General features: G+C 44.9%; 1 protein-coding gene across 2 annotated transcripts in view; it reads left to right on the top strand.

Moving 5' to 3' along the window:
* pvrl2l (PVR cell adhesion molecule related 2 like) overlaps nucleotides 1-18,169 on the top strand; it is a gene marked incomplete at its 3' end in the record, with an annotated part of 333,771 nt that overhangs the window by 309,583 nt on the left and 6,019 nt on the right. The window contains exons 7-9 of one of the 2 annotated variants that reach the window (XM_083925546.1): nucleotides 14,212-14,338; nucleotides 16,807-16,864; nucleotides 17,843-17,938. In XM_083925546.1, coding sequence (XP_083781672.1) covers nucleotides 14,212-14,338; nucleotides 16,807-16,864; nucleotides 17,843-17,938 — 281 coding nt within the window. Of the gene's footprint in view, nucleotides 1-14,208; nucleotides 14,339-16,806; nucleotides 16,865-17,842; nucleotides 17,939-18,169 lie in introns of both variants that reach the window. The other variant, XM_083925545.1, reaches the window with a different exon arrangement.

The raw sequence follows: 18,169 nt of genomic DNA, 5'->3' as shown, positions 1-18,169 counted from the left end.
CTTAGAGAGTCGGCTGGAAAAGAAAAATGTGTTCTTTTTGTTTTGCCTTGCATGTTCGATTTCATCTTTGTTTTTCCATCGTGATGCAATCTTTACTTGTAGGAACCTCAGGAGGGTTTTGTTGATATTTTTGGGAATTTTCAATGGGGATCCAAATAAATAAAAATAAGGTATGAAACAAAATATAGCATAGGTAGAGAGTATATATATAAAGTTGTGTACAGGAAGTTTAAAGGCACATTTTCTGAAAACAGACTGTGTGCATTTCTCTGTAGATTGAGCTTTTGATGCTTTAAAGTATTTATGTAGCGCCTCGATCTGCTTTATAATAACAATAAAAAGACATGGAAATATCACTTTTTACAATATATATTTAATGTGTTTGACAGAAGCAAGATCCGACAAACTTCCACCAAATATCAAACCTCATCAGGATCAGTTTATCCTGCCAGGCTAATTGGCACAGAGCAAGAGCAGGTGGCTTTCTACCACAGGGACACCGGTTGGTTGGTCCCCTGCTCTTGAAAAACAAAAGGTGCTTGTGTATTGTTGTAATATAGTGTTTATCTGAGATACTGTACACTTACTGTAGTTCATATTTTGTATTTTATTTTTTGTACTTCTGATTGTTTTGTACCGCTGCTACCAAGGGCCAAATTTCCCCTTGGAGATAAATCAAGTTATCTATCTATCTATCTATCTATCTAGTCTACTAGTGACAGGTTGGGGCAAGAGGGCCCTGCAGCTTATTGTTGCCCCTGGAGATGCCTCGCAAGTAAAGGAGTACTTCACACTCCGAATGACCATTTGTATATCAGTTACCGTACTCACCGAGTCCTGCTTTTAGATTCATGAAGAAAACAGTTTTTGTCGCAGGCCTCCACAGTAAACGCAGAATCCAATACTGGAGGGAAGTCTTGATGCACTGAAATAGGGGTCCACATTTAACACAACATCCATTTACAGATGTGTGCAGTATCATCCAGGTCGTATACTATTCATAAGCATACATTTTTGCTTAAAATCTTTATACATATTTATAAAACTCTCCCGCTTGTCCAGATGAGTAGCAGACAAGTAGTGGAAGGGTGTAAATAGTAAGGTTTTAATGACAATTCATGTGTTTGGGAAGTACTGAGTATTTCATTTGGATTATTCTGTAAAAGGTGTGTGAAAGTTTGTAAACTGTAAAATGTTACAATACAACAAGACCATTGACTGTGTGTGAAGATGAACAGCTTGATGGCTCGTCAAAAGTGAAGCCAAAACACCTTAATCGCCCCCTGGTGGCTGGCTGCAGGATAGGTCGTAAATCCCGCCCCCTCCATGTTAGCGAGGGCTCCATGGACTGAACTAAAAAGTCAAAGTACACCTCAAATAGCATTTTCACAAGGAGGCCTCGGGGAAGACCCAGGACCAGGTGGAGAGATCAGATCTCCACACTGGCCTGGGAACGCCTCAGGATTCCCCAGTTAGAGCTGGTTAATGTGGCCCGGGAAAGGGAAGTTTGGGGTCCCCTGCTGGAGCTGCTGCCACCGCGACCCGACCCCGGATAAGAGGCTGAAGATGAGATGAGATGATGAGACAAAGATGGTTTCTGTCATGTTTGTTCAAGTGTCTGTTTTCTTGTTTGGCTTGAATCAGTTATTTGACGCTATAAAAATGAGGTAAACGTCAAGATTGGCAGCTTTGATCAGCTTTTGATTGGTCGGGCAGGTGTATGGACGGGACTTTGATGACTTTGATCACCACTGCACAGACTGGTTGCAAAGAACAACATGGCGGCACCAGTGTTGGGTTATTTTGGCTTCACTTATCCGTCTCTATATACAGTCTATGATCAGGACTTCTCTCCGTTTTTGGATTCTATGGAGAAATTCATCTACAAACGGTCATTTTGAGGGTGAAGGGTTTAAAATGAACTCCCAGTGCAAAATTCTGATCCTGCACTGTACTCCCACTGTGTCTCGATCCCTTTAAACTACTGAGGTGCCACCACACAGAAACAGTTCACTCTGTTGTTTGTTTAAACGGCAGAATTGCCACTCCAGACTGAGCACGTCCTCAGTTCTTGGTCCCGTTGAAGAAAAAAAAAGCTCTCTTTGAAGCACCTTGCTTTGCTCCCCTCCCCTCCTCCAAGCAATTTGATGTCATTTGAATAGGTAGGTGGCAGCTCTTTTAAGAAAGGGGACAACTCCAAATGTCAGCTTCACCGTGTTTACACAGAGAGAGGAGAGAAGGAGGAGGAGGAGGAGACGGGGGGGATGAAGAGAGAAGATAAATTCAGCCAGGGTCGCCCTTCAACTTCAACTCCTTTTCTCTCTCTTTATGCTTCTTCCTCTTTGTTTTGTTTCTCTCAGACTGGGTTGTGTTTTCTCTCTCTCTCTCTCTCTCTCTCTCTCTCTCTCTCTCTCTCTCTCTCTCTCTCTCTCTCTCTCTCCCTCTCTCTCTCTCTCTCTCTCTGAGTATGACCCAGTTTGATCCTGAATGGTTTGGGGGCTGTCTGTCTCTGAGATAAACTCATTTGCTCTGGATCATTTAGAGAGCAATGCCATCTCCTCTCCCCCCCCTCCTCCCCCCCGAACCCATCCCATACCCTGAATGTTATTTGGGGAAGTAAGCAGCAGGATGTGTTTGCATGTGCGTGTTTGTGTGTGTGTGTTTTTTTTTTAATCTGTTAAGTGGGTAGAGACATATGGGTAGAAAGGGCTCTCACACAGAGCTGTCAGAAAATGAAAGAGGAACTCTGGCTGCAGATAAGGTTGTGAAGTGTTGCATATCCAAAGATATCTGTCACACAAACACAGAGAGCAGTGATAGGCGGATTTATTCAAAAAGGTCACGCTGCGCTCCAGCTTGTGTGCGTGTGTGCGCGTGTGTCTGTGCATGTGTGTGTGTGTGTGTGTCATCTGTGCAATGGGATTTTTTAAGATCCCATCAGACCTGCTGCCCTTTCACTCACTCACATCATGTGTGTGTGTTTTTTCCGTGTGTCTTGTTTCTCTGCATGCGGCTCAAAACCGTCACGTACCGTCACCAGAAAAAAAAAAGTCGTTGCTTGAATGGCTCTTGTCTACTCTCTGAAGGCTAATTACGCTGAGTGCATAGCGATGGAGCTGCTTTGAAATTATTAACGATTCCTCCGCTGTCCCACTTGTTCTCGTCAGCAAAGTCATCTTCCCATGCGTGCTGGATTGGCACATCATCTCTGATCCGCGTCCTTCCTTCCCCTTTATCTTTTTCTTTGTCTGTCAATAGACAGGGTGTTACCTACGGTAGATGACGGTCGAGCAGGAAGGAATCCCAGCACAGAAGCTACGTAAGCAATGTAGAGCTGTGGACGGGCGCAGCACTGTAAACGTATTTTAGCCCCGTAAAACTAATGTCTCGCATAAGACAATTCATATCATTGTAAGTTCATATATTAAAACATATTCACTGCTTAACCTCCTGTCAGACAGTCTTTACCATAGTGACCACATTATCACAGCATAAGCAGTTGATACGAGCTTAAGGTGGATTCATAACTCTGGATCCTGGCGAAATTCGTCCGTCCCGAACGTTGTCTCCGTTGGTCCCCTTCATACGTCCGTCCAGTTTCAGCGGTGTGATGGATGTTACACAACAAACCCTCTACAGCAGGGGTGTCAAACTGATCCAGTAAAGGGCCGTGTGGCTGCACGTTTTCACTCCAATCAAGCAAGAACACACCTGACTCGACTTACTCAATCACCTGAACTGTCTTCGCACAGGTGATTTGTTGGACCAGGTGTGTTTTTGATTGGTTGGAGTGAAAACCTGCAGCCACACGACCCTTTACTGGATCAGTTTGACACCCTTGCTCTAGAGGGAGATGCCATATGGCACGGCGAGTTTTCTTTGGTTTTGCAGATGAGAGAGCTGGATGACGAAAGGCACTACCAAAACTTAAGGATGTCCGCTGCTACTTCTTCTTCTTCTCCTTCTTCTTCTTTGAGTTTTCTGGCGACTGTCTGCCGCTACTTTCAATGCTTTGCTTTATAGCTTTTTAAATGTCCAGTTGCTACTCTCTTCTTTGTCGATGTTCGCGGAAGGTTGGACTGACTCTTTACTGCCGCCTCGATTTCCAGTGGTATTGCTCCGTTCTGTCCGGAGCACCCGGATACCTAAGCAAAGAGGCGACGGCCCAACTGACGGACGAAACGAGCTCCTGCACCGGACGAAAGGGTCCATATCCGTATTCACCGTAGGGTGGGAACGGGCCTTTAGGTGTAAAATAATACAGAAGTTTTACTGTGTGTGTTCAAGCACTTTATTTCATTTTGTAACTAAGTGCTGACTATTTATTCTAAGCAACTATTTTTCTCTATACTATATATATACTATACTAACTATATTTCTATATTTTGCACCATGTGACTCAGGAAGAAGCTTCACAGATTCATTGTTTTATATGACAATAAATTTACTCCGGAGTCACTTTGGATCTGCGACGCACTATTCCGTTATTTCTTTTGTAGATTTTCGTAGAGTACTGTTTTCTCCCACTCACCTTTTCCCATCTCTTCCATGCTCTCTCTCTCTCTCTCTCTCTCTCTCTCGCTCTCTCTCTCTCTCTCTCTCTCTCTCTCTCTCTCTCTCTCTCTCTCTCTCTCCAGCTCTCTTTTCTGAAGTGCATGCGGAATAGAATAAAGAAGCTTTTAGCCTCCAAGATTATAATCGTTCCTTTTTATTCATCATGATTGCCCGCTGATTGCAGTAATTTCTGTGCACTCATTATTTGCGTGGTCTTTTTAGTGCTCGGTGGCCACACGCCGCTCGCTCTTATTTATGGATTCGTGTTTTGTGTGTATGTGTGGTGTGTGTGTGTGTGTGTGTGTGTGTTTGTTTGTGAATGCTTGTGAGTCAATTTGTCTCTAAAGTGCGGCTAAATGTGAGGGGGTGCTCGCTAATTTCGCTGTCTTTGACTCAGAGTTGGAGGGAGAGGGAGGGAGACAGGTACTGGGAAAAATAGTTGTTTTTGTAAAGGACAGACAAAGCAACCGGGGCATTTTTCACGCTGGCACAGAAGCAGAGAACAAGTAAGCAACAGACTGCGATAGGAGGCGACACGGTGGCTGTGAAAAGGAGGAAAAAAGAGCAAAGTGATTGAGATGATGTCTTAACTGGAGGCGAATAGAAGTGTGCAAGATTGCAGTAGTCCGATGCAGGGCTGAAGGACGAGGACTAGGGGATGGAAGAAAAGAGAGAAAGTGTTGGATGATGGGAGTGAGAAAAATATCAGGGGAGTTTTAGAAAACGGTTAAAATAAGAAAACCAATGTGAAAAGAGAGGAGGTGAAAAAAGGATTGTGGGAAACTGAGAGAGAGTGGCAGTTGTTGTTCCAGTGTCACTCATGACGGCCTCCCTCAGGAGTGTTAAGACCTTTAAAATATCCTCCTCTCCTCCGCGGGCCACTAACACTCCAATCACCCCCTCTTCCCTCCCTCCTTCCCTCCCTCCCTCGCTCCTCATCCCTCTCTCCACCTCCAACCACAACTCAATTTGCTCTCTTACTTCACTGCTTCACCTCCACACTCCTCTCTGTTATTCCCTTTCTTCCTCTCTTCCTTTGATTCTCTGCCCTCTCTCGTTTCCGTTCCCACCGACTCCCAGATCCTTGCATTCTTTTCTCGTCCCGTTTCCTCCGACACCGAAGCCGCTATTTATAAATGGACTAACTGTACACAAGTGCGGCGTTCAGGGATGGAAACAGGCAGAATGGAAGGAAGTATGTGAATTGTTTTGTATTGCGTGTGTGCCAGCAAACTGCAGTCGCTGAATCTGATATCAGTGTTCACTCATATCCTGTCATGTTGCATCACAGTACATTTCAGGCACGTAGCCGCAGGGGGTTGTAGCAAAAATCCTCTTTAAGCTCACGGAGGTCTTCAGCATGAAAGTGTTTCGTAACGCAGCCTTAAAAAGTCTGAGGCAGGCATTCAATCCGCTGTAAGTTTAAAAAGGCTCACTTCTCAAAATGGCATTTTATGGATGGGTGAACAGCGGTCTGCACTTCTCTCTCCGGCATCGTTTTCGGTGGTTATTGTTATGATTACAGTCCGCTGTGTCCTCGCCATTTTCCAAATGACTTCTCCCGTTCTTTACGGGAGGTTCCTGCAAGAGTCACAAGACTGAGGTCGTCCAAAGGCATTAAATAAAAGCATTATAAGCAGCAAAAGTACTCGACTTTGTCTAGCTTTCTGTGACCCTGCAAAATTTGCTTTCCGATTCAAATCAAAGTAATGCCAGATCATTGAAAAGATAATGTACCGCTGTCAGGGCTGAGAAAATCCGCCACTTTTAAAGCTGGTTGGCCCGTGTCTCCTATTATTTACTTCTTCCAAAACAGTGGTGGAAACGCCAAATGCCAGGGGTTGATTTCTCATTAAAACTAATTAATGACTGTTGTGTTTAATAAATTAATGAGAGCACACAAAGTCAGATTTCCTCCTGAGTTACAGCTGACAGGAAATGTAGCATTTAAAAGGCTTTTTTAAGTCCAGCGCGGTGATCGCTCCACTGAAACACACAATACAGTGAATACATTCCAGCTAACTTCATGGAGAACAATGAGGACAACAATGCATCAGAAATCTGTTTTAACACATCTACTCTAGCTCAGCTAAACGCACAGAGTCTGTCAGACCGTTAGCGTCTTTCACTACCCAGTCTGTTTTCAAAGGACTGCAAATGTGAATGTGTTCCCTTCTCTCCAGATGTGTAACGTTGAACCTTTCCAGTGCAGGTCCTTGTTCTTGTCGTGGTGTTTCTTCTGTTTGATTCTTTGGTTACAGCCACGGTGGCTCTGCAGACGAGACCAACAGCTCTTTACCTTCAGACACAGATCATCTGCCTCCCACGGCTGCTGAAAGTTCCTGTTCTCCATCTTTCTTTTGGTCGTTTTTGGGGAGGGGTGGATTCAGTTTGTCTGCAGAGACTGGTAGCATGGATGCTCATGTTTGTGAACAGAAAAGTAGACGTGTATGTGCTTTATACTCGCGGGCCAGCTCTCACAGAACCTTGATATGATCTTGCGGGCCAAATATAATTACACCACGGGTCAGATTTGGCCCACGGGCCTGAGTTTGACACCCCTGCCCTACAGTAAGTAGCTAACCCTTCAAGTATTCACACAAATCCATCCTTTCCGTAGAGTAAATACAGCTTAGTGTGAAACCAAGAGTCACATAATTCAAATACAGTCAGGAAGTGAGCATTACGCATTTGTAGACTTTTCATTTTAGTAAATAAACAAATGAGTCTCATTAAATTTGCCTCATGTTTGATGTCATGAGTGTCATCTTCTCTGATGAGTCTTCAGGGTTTATGTCCCCCCCCCCCCCCCCCCCTCACATCTACATGTTCTTGAACATCACAAGCAGCCTGTTAGTAGAGTGCTTGAGTTTCTTTGGTGCATGACTCTGTATCTGTGTTTGCATTAGACTGAATGGTATTTATTGTGTTTGTTAACCAAATATGTGTTTGTCCCCTGTTGTGTATCAAGGAGAGATAGTTAAGTGCAGGCCTTGGGCACAATGTGTTTCTCTGACGGCTAATACATCCCACACACTGGAGCGTTTGATAAGAGAGAGCAATGGAGCGCTTTAGACGGGGATTGTTGTTTCAATTTCATTTAAATTGCATGTGATACAGTAGCGATTTCTCACCACTTGAGTGTCACTTAGATAATAGCATTATATCAGCAGATTTGGGGTGTTTTGCTACCAGGCGGAGAAGTGAGAAATGGACAGGCACAGATAAGCAGGAGTGAAGGTCTGCTGTGGAGCGCCTGTGAGCTCCGGCAAATTCCCGCCCACTCATTTTAACATCTAAAAAGCGACGCTTCGATATGAAGCCGGGGTTGTTAATTTAACAATATAAATGTTTGATAATTCCTAAATATTCTACAACTCCAGCGGGAGCCGGCATTGACTCGCTGATGAGGAAATCGAGCCGCATTTTGGAATCTAATGGATGGAGGTGAATGGAAGTTAAATCTGCCGTCTGCTGTGTGTGCGTGTGTGTGTGTGTGTGTGTGTGTGTGTGTGTGTGTGTGCGTGTGTGTGTGTGCGTGTGCGTGTGCGTGTGCGTGTGCGTGTGCGTGTGTGTGTGGCAGCAGATGAGGACGTGTTGAGCCCAGGACAGACAGGAAGTGTCCGTGGGTGTGTTGACTCACCACTAAAACAACCTGCATGGGAGATTTGTACAAACAGAGAGAATCGCTACTGCAGCTCATGGACACATGAGACATGAAAACAAGTTTTGGTTGTTTTGGTTAAGGCTTGGTAAAGATTTGATAATAAGAAGTGTTAATTGCAGGGCTCCAGACGCCCTACCCGGCCATCCAGCACCCTGACCTCCACACCCTTGTTTTACACTGCACTCTGCTGATACTGCTGCAGAATTGATGTACGGTAATTTGCCGGGATACTGTGCTGCTTCAGTAACACCGGGTTAGATCCTAACATTTCTTTGATGCACAGTGGAATTACCTGCAGCTGTAAACAGTGTTTATCCTCATTAAATCACCTGAAAACAGTCGCTACAGTAAAACCACACAGACCTCTACACACATCAGACCGCTCTGTAATATCACGACTCCGACAGACATGTCTCCGATGGCACGGTGCTGCAGTGTTTCAGTGTAATTAATAGATTAGCTAATTATCAGTAATTGTGTTATTTCTCTCCTTGATAATAGGGGGTGCTGCAGCGCCCATGTATATCGTTGACAACCAAACCCACTGTTTACCTGCATGCAACCAAAACATGCTAAAATCAGTCTATACTAGATTGTGCATTCATATGCAAATATATGTTTATAGAGATTACGTCTTGAGTAAGCAAGAAGAATGTCGCGAGTTAGCTGAGAATAGTGCATGTTGTACACACATTGTGTCAAAGTTTATATTCCTTGCATGCAAACTCCGACTAACAGCGCGTAAACTCTATTGAGCGACTGTGGCTCAGTGGAAGAGTGGGTCGTCCTCCATTTGAGAGATCGGCAGTTCGATCGATGTTGAAGTGTCCTTGGGCAACACACTGAACCCCCCTGAACTGGGTGTGTTAATGTGGTGTGAATGGTTAGATGAGATGGTCTGTAGATGTCCACTGCCGTCAGTGTGAATGTCTGTGTGAATGGGTGAATGTGACAAACACTGCGAAAGCGCCGTGAGTAGTCAGAAGTCAGAAGTCCATTATTGGATTTAACTTGTGAGGCATCATCCTGTTTGAATCAGACAAAACAACCAAACAGCCGAGTTAAAATCTGGAAACAGATTGCAATCTGAGCGTCCCCATGATCAGGAGTGTGCTCTTGTAATGAGTTCTGCTCTGATATTCTGACCCTGTGCACCGTGGAAGGGCGTGCAGAGCGATAAGCTTGGGTTTATTTGGTACTTGTTTAAAAGTTTGGTTATTAGAAAACTTCCATACTTGGAAGTTAATTTCTCTTCTGTCTGGTATTTGCTGCCCTTTTAGGTCTTTGTGTTGTTGGCTTCCTCTTTGTGGAGGTGTGTGTGTGTGTGTGTGTGTGTGTGTGTGTGTGTGTGTGTGTGTGTGTGTGTGTGTGTGTGTGTGTGTTCTTAAAGAGAGTAACACCAGTTTTGCAGATGAATAATCCATCTTTCTTCACCTCTCTACTCTTTTGGAAGGCTGTTCTCATTCTCTATTCATACATATAAGTATAAAAAGATTATTGCTGTAGAAATTATGTTCGGCGCAAGGAACGAAATCAGGCGATGTAGTAGTAAGGGCGCACTCACACTATCCTTCCGCACCAGGCCAAAACCGGTTTTTCAGCTAAAGCCTAGTGCGTGAGAGAGGTGGGCTTTTGTAGAGCCCGTTTGCACGTGTACGAGCACGAGGCCTACAAAGGTTCTGACATAATTTATGTGCGCCTGTTCGGACATAGAAAAAAGAAGGAGGGACCATGCGCGGACATTTAACAACAACAACAATGGCGGTGAAAGGTTCACGTTGGTGTGATGCGGAGGTGGAGTGTTTACTACAGATTTGGTCGATGAAAAGATTCAAAAACAGTCGACAAGACGCACAAAAACTCTGAGGTCTATGGAAAGATCTGGAAACGAAGCGACGCATCGCGATGACGGCAATCAATGCGTGTGACGTGTTACGGCGTGATGACGTATAGGCAGCAAGAAGCATTTGCGGGAGGCCCAGGCAGTGTGAGTACAAACGGGCCTGGGGCGCGGGGGGAGAGGGGAGGGGGGACAAGTACCCTAAAGCCCGGGACGCAGTGCGGAAGGACAGTGTGAGTGCGCCCTAAGACTGCTGAACTCCATGTATGGAGGAGGGTGGTGGATGGGTCCCAAAACCCCCAAGGGTGTTTGTGTCTTGGCAGTGTTCGTGTCCCACACGTACTAAGCCTAACCATGTCTTTAATTGTAACCCTAACCAGTAGTTTTGGTGCCTAAACTTAACTGTCGAAGTCCACTTCCTGTCTATATAAATGAAACGTCATATTTCGTACAATATCATACAAAAGTGTTGAGAATACGTCGTTGACCGTGGATGTATTAAGAGAACTGGAGGCGGAGCCCCGCTCAGTCCTATGATCAGGTGTTCAAGAAACCAAAAAGTTCAACTGCCAGGTCTCAAAATGCCCGGATGATCAGCACAACATCTGCCCATAGAGCAGGCGTACCAGAGCCTTCTGCCCAAGAGCATCACGGGAAGAGCCTGGTAGTTGCTCGTTTGGCCACTCTGTCAAATTGGCTTCAAAGCCTGGCACGATTCCCAGGGGCCTGGGTTACACTGAACTCTTAGCCTCCGTTCTCTGATCAGTGAGGTTTGTTCCTGCAGTATATCCTCCGTCCTCCCTCCTCCCATGTCGCCTGTGTCTCTCATGCAGCACCATGACTCATTGTTTGTTAAAAAAGCAGTTTGTTATAGAGCACAAACATCAACGGCTAAAAAACGACAGGCGAAACCTTCATGGCACGCATCCAATGAGCTTCGCACACAGACGCACATGTCAACATACACGGAGGGTGGAAGGGATAGTTCACAAGCATTTTTAGTGTGTGTGTGTGCGTGTGTGTGCGTGTGTGTGCGTGTGTGCGTGTGTGCGTGCATGCGTGCATGTGTCTGTGCATGAGTGCGTGTGTGTGTGTTTGTGTGTGTGTGTGCGTGTGCGTGCCTGTGTGCGTATGTGTGTGTGCGTGTGTGTGCATCTCCAGCTGTGATGAAAGGACGTGACATTACAGTGTCGTTCTCTGTTTCCCTCCCTCCTCCCTCCATCTTTCTTTCCATGCATCCTTCTGATTTCTCTCCCCACCTTGAATCCATACTTCCTCCCCCTTCTCTCCTTCTTCATTCTCTCCCTTATCTCCCCTCCTCCGCAAGTTCAGATTACATATGATCACATCACAAACAAACAGCGCGTATGTTTGTGATGTGATCATGTGTAACCGAAACTTGCTCCCTCTCCTGCCTGAGACCATTGTGGCAGCCGTTGTCCCTCTCTCTCTCTCTCTCTCCCTCTTTCTCATCTATCTATCTATCTCTCTATCCATCTATCTATCCTTTAAGCATGTTTAAGCTTGGAACTGAACTCCACCTGCTGGCGAGGAGGATCAAATGCAGCCTTGGTGATCAAACATACAGTAGTTTCAGCAACTCTCCCATTCGCCTAGATTTGTAGTATCTAGCTTTTCATGTAGTTTCTTTATTTTTCTGACTCATTTTTGTTTTTTACAGTATTTATCAGCACCTGAATTTCTGCTGCCACCCCAAATACAATGGACATTTATGAAATTGAATACAGGAAGAATGAAAAACAACTTAAAGCGTCCTCAGACCTCACTGTTTACGGTTTTACGGACTATTTAAGGGTAGATAGATCAATTTGAGGCAATATAATTTACGTAATTGTTTTGTTTTTGCCTATTTTTTTGTATCCAGATGTTTCTTTCTTTCTTCTTCGGCTCCCTCCATGCTAACGGTTCTTTGGCCTAGAAATAGGCAGTGAAGGATGAGGAGGGTATCACTTTTAAAGAGGTCAAAACTCCACATCGGTCGTCCATAAGCCAAAAACGCGCCTGTCTTACAGTGAAGTTGTTCTATATACGACAGGTGTTGCTGGAGTTTTAACCTCTTTTGACCTTTTTTCCCTTTTCCATGCACTTTGGAAATATGTGACCTGGGCCAGAGACCCTCTCTCTGCTTCCATGATATCCTTCATTTTGCTTCCTTGTAACAATGAGGGAAAAGAAATGACCTCTTGTTTGATGCAAAGGTGTTTTCTAAATGTATTTACTTGCGTTTTGATGTGTTCCCCGAGTCGTAATCCAGACTAGACTAGCATGGTTTGGTTGTTTTTTCTGCAGTAGCAGCAGCAGCAGTCAAAATTGGCTTCATTTTATGTAAATAATCCTAGAGCCATCAGCTAAATGTAAAGCTAAATGAGTGCAAATCATAGGGGTAATTATCCTTTTATCATCTCTGTATCAAACACAGTTGAGTGCTTTTACTTCGGCTGTAGTGATGAAATACGATTTTCATGAAAAAAAGGACCAAACAACCTGTGAAAATAATTCCACCCTCCCTTTGTTGTTTCTGCCAAAGTCCCCGTTACAGTCGATGATTGTGCAGAACACTCCGCGGCTGTTGTGTGCAGCTGCTGTCAGCCTGTTTTTTTTTTTTTCCCTTCTTTCAAATAAAAGCACTACTGTAATGAGAAGCTTTTACAGTCAATTTAGTTGCCTCTCAGCCCTCTGGAAATCCTAAATAGGCTCTTAATTGAAGGAAGATGCCGAGGTCAGCATGAGACTCAGCTGATGTGAAGCTGCATTGCAAAGATGTATGGCATTCATGAGTGTCCGTGCACATCACAGGGTTTTGAGCTTCTCTCATTTTACACAATCTCATGTTGAATGATTTTTGTCACTGCTTCAATGTGACATCGAATAGAAACATGTCTTTCGACGGCCTGCTTCTACATTCGGCTTCTTCCTTCTGGGGATTTAGTGCGATGGTTCATTTTACTCATATTTCATTATTAGCAATAGATTGAGTGATTGATTGATTTGTTTGTTTGTTTTCATGGATCATCTCATCTCATCTTCAGCCTCTTATCCGGGGTCGGGTCACGGGGGCAGCAGCTTTAGCAGGGGACCCCAAACTTCCCTTTCCCGGGCCACATTAACCAGCTCTAACTGGGGATCCCGAGGCGTTCCCAGGCAAGTGCAGAGATCTAATCTCTCCACCTGGTCCTGGGTCTTCCCATAGGCCTCCTCCCAGCTGGACGTGCCTGGAACACCTCCCTAGGGAGGCGCCCAGGGTTCATCCTTACCAGATGATCCTGAACCACCTCAACTGGCTCCTTTCAACGCAAAGGAGAATACGAAATATGACCTCCATATGGAGGAGGGTGGTGGATGGGTCACGGGTTTGTGTCATGGGTTTGTGTCACGGCAGTGTTCAATACCCACACGTACTAAGCCTAACCATGTCTTTAAATGTAATCCTAACCAGTAGTTTTGGTGCCTAAACGTAACTGTCGAAGTCCACTTCCTGTCTATATAAATAAAACGTCATATTTCGTACAATATCATACAAAAGTGTTGAGAATACGTCGACCATGGATGTATTAAGAGAACTGGAGGCGGAGCTCCGTTCAGTCCATTGAGAGTTGCTCAGGCAAAAGTCCAAAAGTGAGTTCAAGGGGATGCATTTGATAAATACAGATTTTTTTATTTTTTGAAATCAACTGCCCTGTGATAGACTGGCGTCCTGTCTAGGGTATACCCCGCCTCACGCCCGATGTCAGCTGGGATCGGCTCCAGCACCCCCGCGACCCCGACCCCGGGATAAGCGGTTGAAGATGAATGAATGAATGAACATCAACTGCAATTTGTCCCTAAATGAATCCGTCAAATACCTGCACCGAGCGGTACGTGCCAAAGCTAAGTGACGCCGTATCAATGATGACACCAGAGGTTTCTCATCAGACGAGTGGAGAAGCCTTGAGTTTGCTCGCACACTTCCATATCATCTTCAGTCAAATGATGCTGAATCACACAAACTAGTTCCTCTCACAGCAGCAAAACACACAGAAATACGCCTATTGCAAGTGTAAAGAGTTAGAATGAAATGTAAATGAATTGGTAATAAATGTATCCCTCTTTCTCTCTGTTTTTCCTCTCTGTGTTCCACCCGTTCCAGAAGAGGAGAGACAAATCACCCCGGGCCCATCGTCAGGAGCCGTTATCGGCGGTATCCTCGGCGCCCTCGCCTTCATCGGCATCATCGTTGGCATCATCTTCTTCATCCGCAAGCGCCAGGAGGACGGAGAGTGAGTCTTCATTAGCAACCTCGCACTACTGCATTGTTTATTTAATCTCCCGAGCAAAAATTAATCTCCCCTTCCGGGACCAAGGCTCATTAAAACTTATTACATGGTACGAAGGGACCCAGCAGAAGGAGCTCAGTCACAAATCCTGACCTGAAGTTTAAAGCGTGATGCCACCTGGAGACTTTACTCCCAAAATGCCCCCTGGCCAGAAACTACTTTAAAATGACATTTTTTTAAAGCCTTAAACCATAATTTGTTTCCAGTTATGCTTGTCCACACGCTACAGTTGAAGAGATACAGTATTTTTTACTGTATTAGGGATTTTTTGTGAGTACAGAGGGGAAAGTCATTGTGTTGAAAGAGGCACCAGCTCATAAAAACATATATCAATATGAACATTCAAAGCTTTAATCGACAGATATATCCAGCTGCTATGAAATGTCAACCACAGTAAGGTGCTCTTAAAGGCACAATGAGTAGGATTTTCCAAAAACAGCAACAACAACAACAGCATTGTGTGTTCATTGACTCATCACTTATGACCCACTTGGAGTGTGTGGTGGAGACCCTGCCCTCTGCCTGTATTTTCTTATTTTGCTGTGTTTGGGACGTTTCTCTGTTTCTGGGCGTCAACCTCTTAAGGCGCACTCACACTGTCCGTCCGTACCGTGCCCCGTGCTTTAGGGTACTTGTCCCCCCTCCCTCTCCCCCCGCTGGCCAGCCCGTTTGTACTCACACTACCTGGGCCTCGCACTAATGCTTCTTGCCTGTCCATACGTCATCACGCCGTAACACGTCACATGCATTGATTGACGTCATCGCGATGCGTGGCTTTGTTCTCAAATCTTTCTATAGACCTCAGAGTTTTTGTGCGTCTTGTCGACTGTATTTGGATCTTTTCATCGACCAAATCTGCAGTAAACACTCCACCTCCTTTAAACGGGCGGTGGACGGCCAGCTGGCCGCAGCTAGGCGCGGAGCGGTTGCACTCACACTGGTCAAACAAACTAGGCTTTACCCGTAAAACCTGTTTTGGCACGATACGGAAGGACAGTGTGAGTGCGCCCTTTAAAAACGTAGGTGCCAGATCGTAAGCACGCAGTCCAACAGGCGGCTACAAAATGACAGACACGGCACTGACAGAGAACAGTAAATATACTGTATAGCTTCAGACAAAGCTTGTTCCAAAACAAGAGTGAATCTGGAGTTGACTTTCATCCACTGACCCCCGTTGAGCCGGGAAGGAGGAGTTAACATTGAATGTTATTTTTAGAAACCGCAACTGACAAATCCCTCTCTATCTGCCTTTAAACACCCGCTTTAAATTCTATCAGCACATTGAATGGTCGTTATCAGGTGTTACCTCGACCGTAGATTTGAGGTGTAGGCTCTAATCTACCTTCCGGTTGGTCACTAGGATGTTAAGGTCCATTCAATCAAGAGTCCCCGATAGCATTTGAAAAAAGCTGCTGTAAACAGGTGTTAACAGCAAAATATGAGTATGTATAAAATGGGTTATGTATTTGGTGACCCGACCCGGTCCTGGATAAGCGGTTGGAGATGAGTGATGAGATGAATGAGTGCATTATGAATTTCCAGACCTGTCGACTTCAAAAGTGCTAAACTCACATCACTTAATTATCTCGGAAGTAGCCCAGTTACCTTATTAGTCTGTTATCGTAATATGAAACTGCGGTTTCCTGGTTGAAAACATAGACAAACCAATGATTGCCACTGATAATTAGCCGATCAGTGCCACGGGAGGCATTGTCAGGTCGTCATACAGTTTACTGTTGCGGCGTTGAAACAATAGTAACATTGTTTCGGGCGCCACAACCTCCACAGAATGATTAGTTTCACTGTCAGAATCCCATCGATTCAGTCTGATAACGTTTTAACTTACATTTATTAGATAGACACAAACACTCCAAATGAAGAGAGCTGCGCCTGCTGTGTGACTGCTGGGTGTGATAAATAGGCAACTTTCTTATAATAGGGAAGCCAATAACACATCATGAACCTGCAGTTTGCGATGGCGGTGTATTCGTCAGCCCGTGATGTTTTTTCATGCCCACAGTGGCCAAAATATTAAAGAGGCTTTTTACGAATAACAGAGCTTATGTGAAGCGTGAAGTGCCACCTACAAGGTCTCCGGTTCAACCAGCGCCTTGTCACCGAGGGCAAGGAAAAGTGTTTTCATTCTTCACTCTTCTCTGCCAGTACAAAGAGGAGTCCACGGATGAATCACTGCTTCTGATTTCAAGTGCAAAAACCTTTAAAGCGCACAACACTTACCACTTCACGTGAATATTCACTGTCATTTTGCAGATTCACCGACACACAATGGGACGTCTTCATTGCTCGGTATTACAAAACCTTCTGTATTTATGCTCTCCCACAGTCGCCAAACTTCTCTTCTTGTTTAGTACAAAAGAAATCCGCATTAACGTGATCTTTTCTCCAAACAGGGGGCCCCCCAAGCACAAGCCCCCTCCCCCCGTGAAGGCAGGGAGTTCAACGGAGATGGTGAGTGGCCGACACGAATTCAAATCAATGCTTATTGTCACGAGTTCACTCCGCACACGCTCACAAATTCACACACGCAGTCCATTTGGGCAGTCATAATGGGGCTAATGGCTATTGATTGGAGATCTGAGTTGGCTTATGTTTGTCGAAATAATTAGCTTGGTTTGTAAAGAGCTCCATTAGAGCGCTCCTCTCCTCCTCCTCCTCCACATTTTATCCCGTCGTTCGATCACATTCTGTTGTGTTCCAGACACATTATGTAACGAGACGAAAACTCTGCAATTTTATGTTGATTAGATGTATAAAATATGTCTAAACGCCTGTTAGTGCTCCGCCGAGATGGGGTTCACGGGGTTCAGCTGTGAAAGTTTATTTGACGTCCACGCGGTGTCTTAGAGAGCACCATCTGTGGAATGTGATTACAATAAATTATTACCTCCGTCGTGCTTTGTGGAGTTCAAATCAAGCCTGGAGTCTTTGAGGGTGAGTTTTTCTAGGCCGACTGCGAGTCACCGGGTCTCTCCATATGCAGAAGTTGAGCTTTCCAAGCTGTTTGTAGTGTTTATACATATCATAACAGAGTACTTATCATTAATTAGCCTGTTGTTTCCTAACTGTGTTGCAAGGTATACAAGTTATATGAAAATACCTCAACCCTGCAGCACGCTGGAGGTTACACAGCTAGCTTAAAGTGTGCTAACATCAGCCCCTATGATATCAGAGCAAGTACGGCTGTGTGAACTAATGAGCGAGGTTACCTGTGAATTCAGCTTCATATTTGTAAGTGAAGAGTGTTGTTCTTTATTTCAAAGGCTACCAGGTCTTTCTTTATGACTCTAGTCTGCAGCTCTGTTCACTCGTTAACAAAGGGATTTGTGTGCATTGTTTCAAGCCCTTCTCTTCTCGGCTGTGTTACATTATTATATTGTTTCCTGTCTCGTTGTCTTCCCTGTGTTGATGCGGTCTCCGTGCATAAAGCTGAACAAGCCATCCGAGCCTCCCACGGCCACAGAGACAGCACCTCTCAGCCCAGGCGAGGTTTACTACGAGCCCACAGGGGGAGAGCCTGTCACGGTAACTAACACAGCACAAACACTAAAGCAGGAGTTTGCTCACTTGACACCAAGAACCACATTCTGTCACAGTGGGCTGCGTATCTGTTTGGACAGCTACACACTGTGTTATAGGGGCGTCGTGGTGTTTGTACTCTGTAACAATCAATCACATTATCCTAATATTGAGCTGCATGTTATTACTGAAACTGACTAAAATGATATTGTTGAGTAACTTTAGCTTAGAGTAGTA

Source organism: Echiichthys vipera, assembly GCF_963691815.1.
Source record: "Echiichthys vipera genome assembly, chromosome: 13".
NCBI lineage: Eukaryota > Metazoa > Chordata > Actinopteri > Perciformes > Trachinidae > Echiichthys > Echiichthys vipera.
The sequence above is the reverse complement of the archived record's forward strand: the minus strand, read 5'-3'. Positions and strand labels throughout refer to the sequence as shown.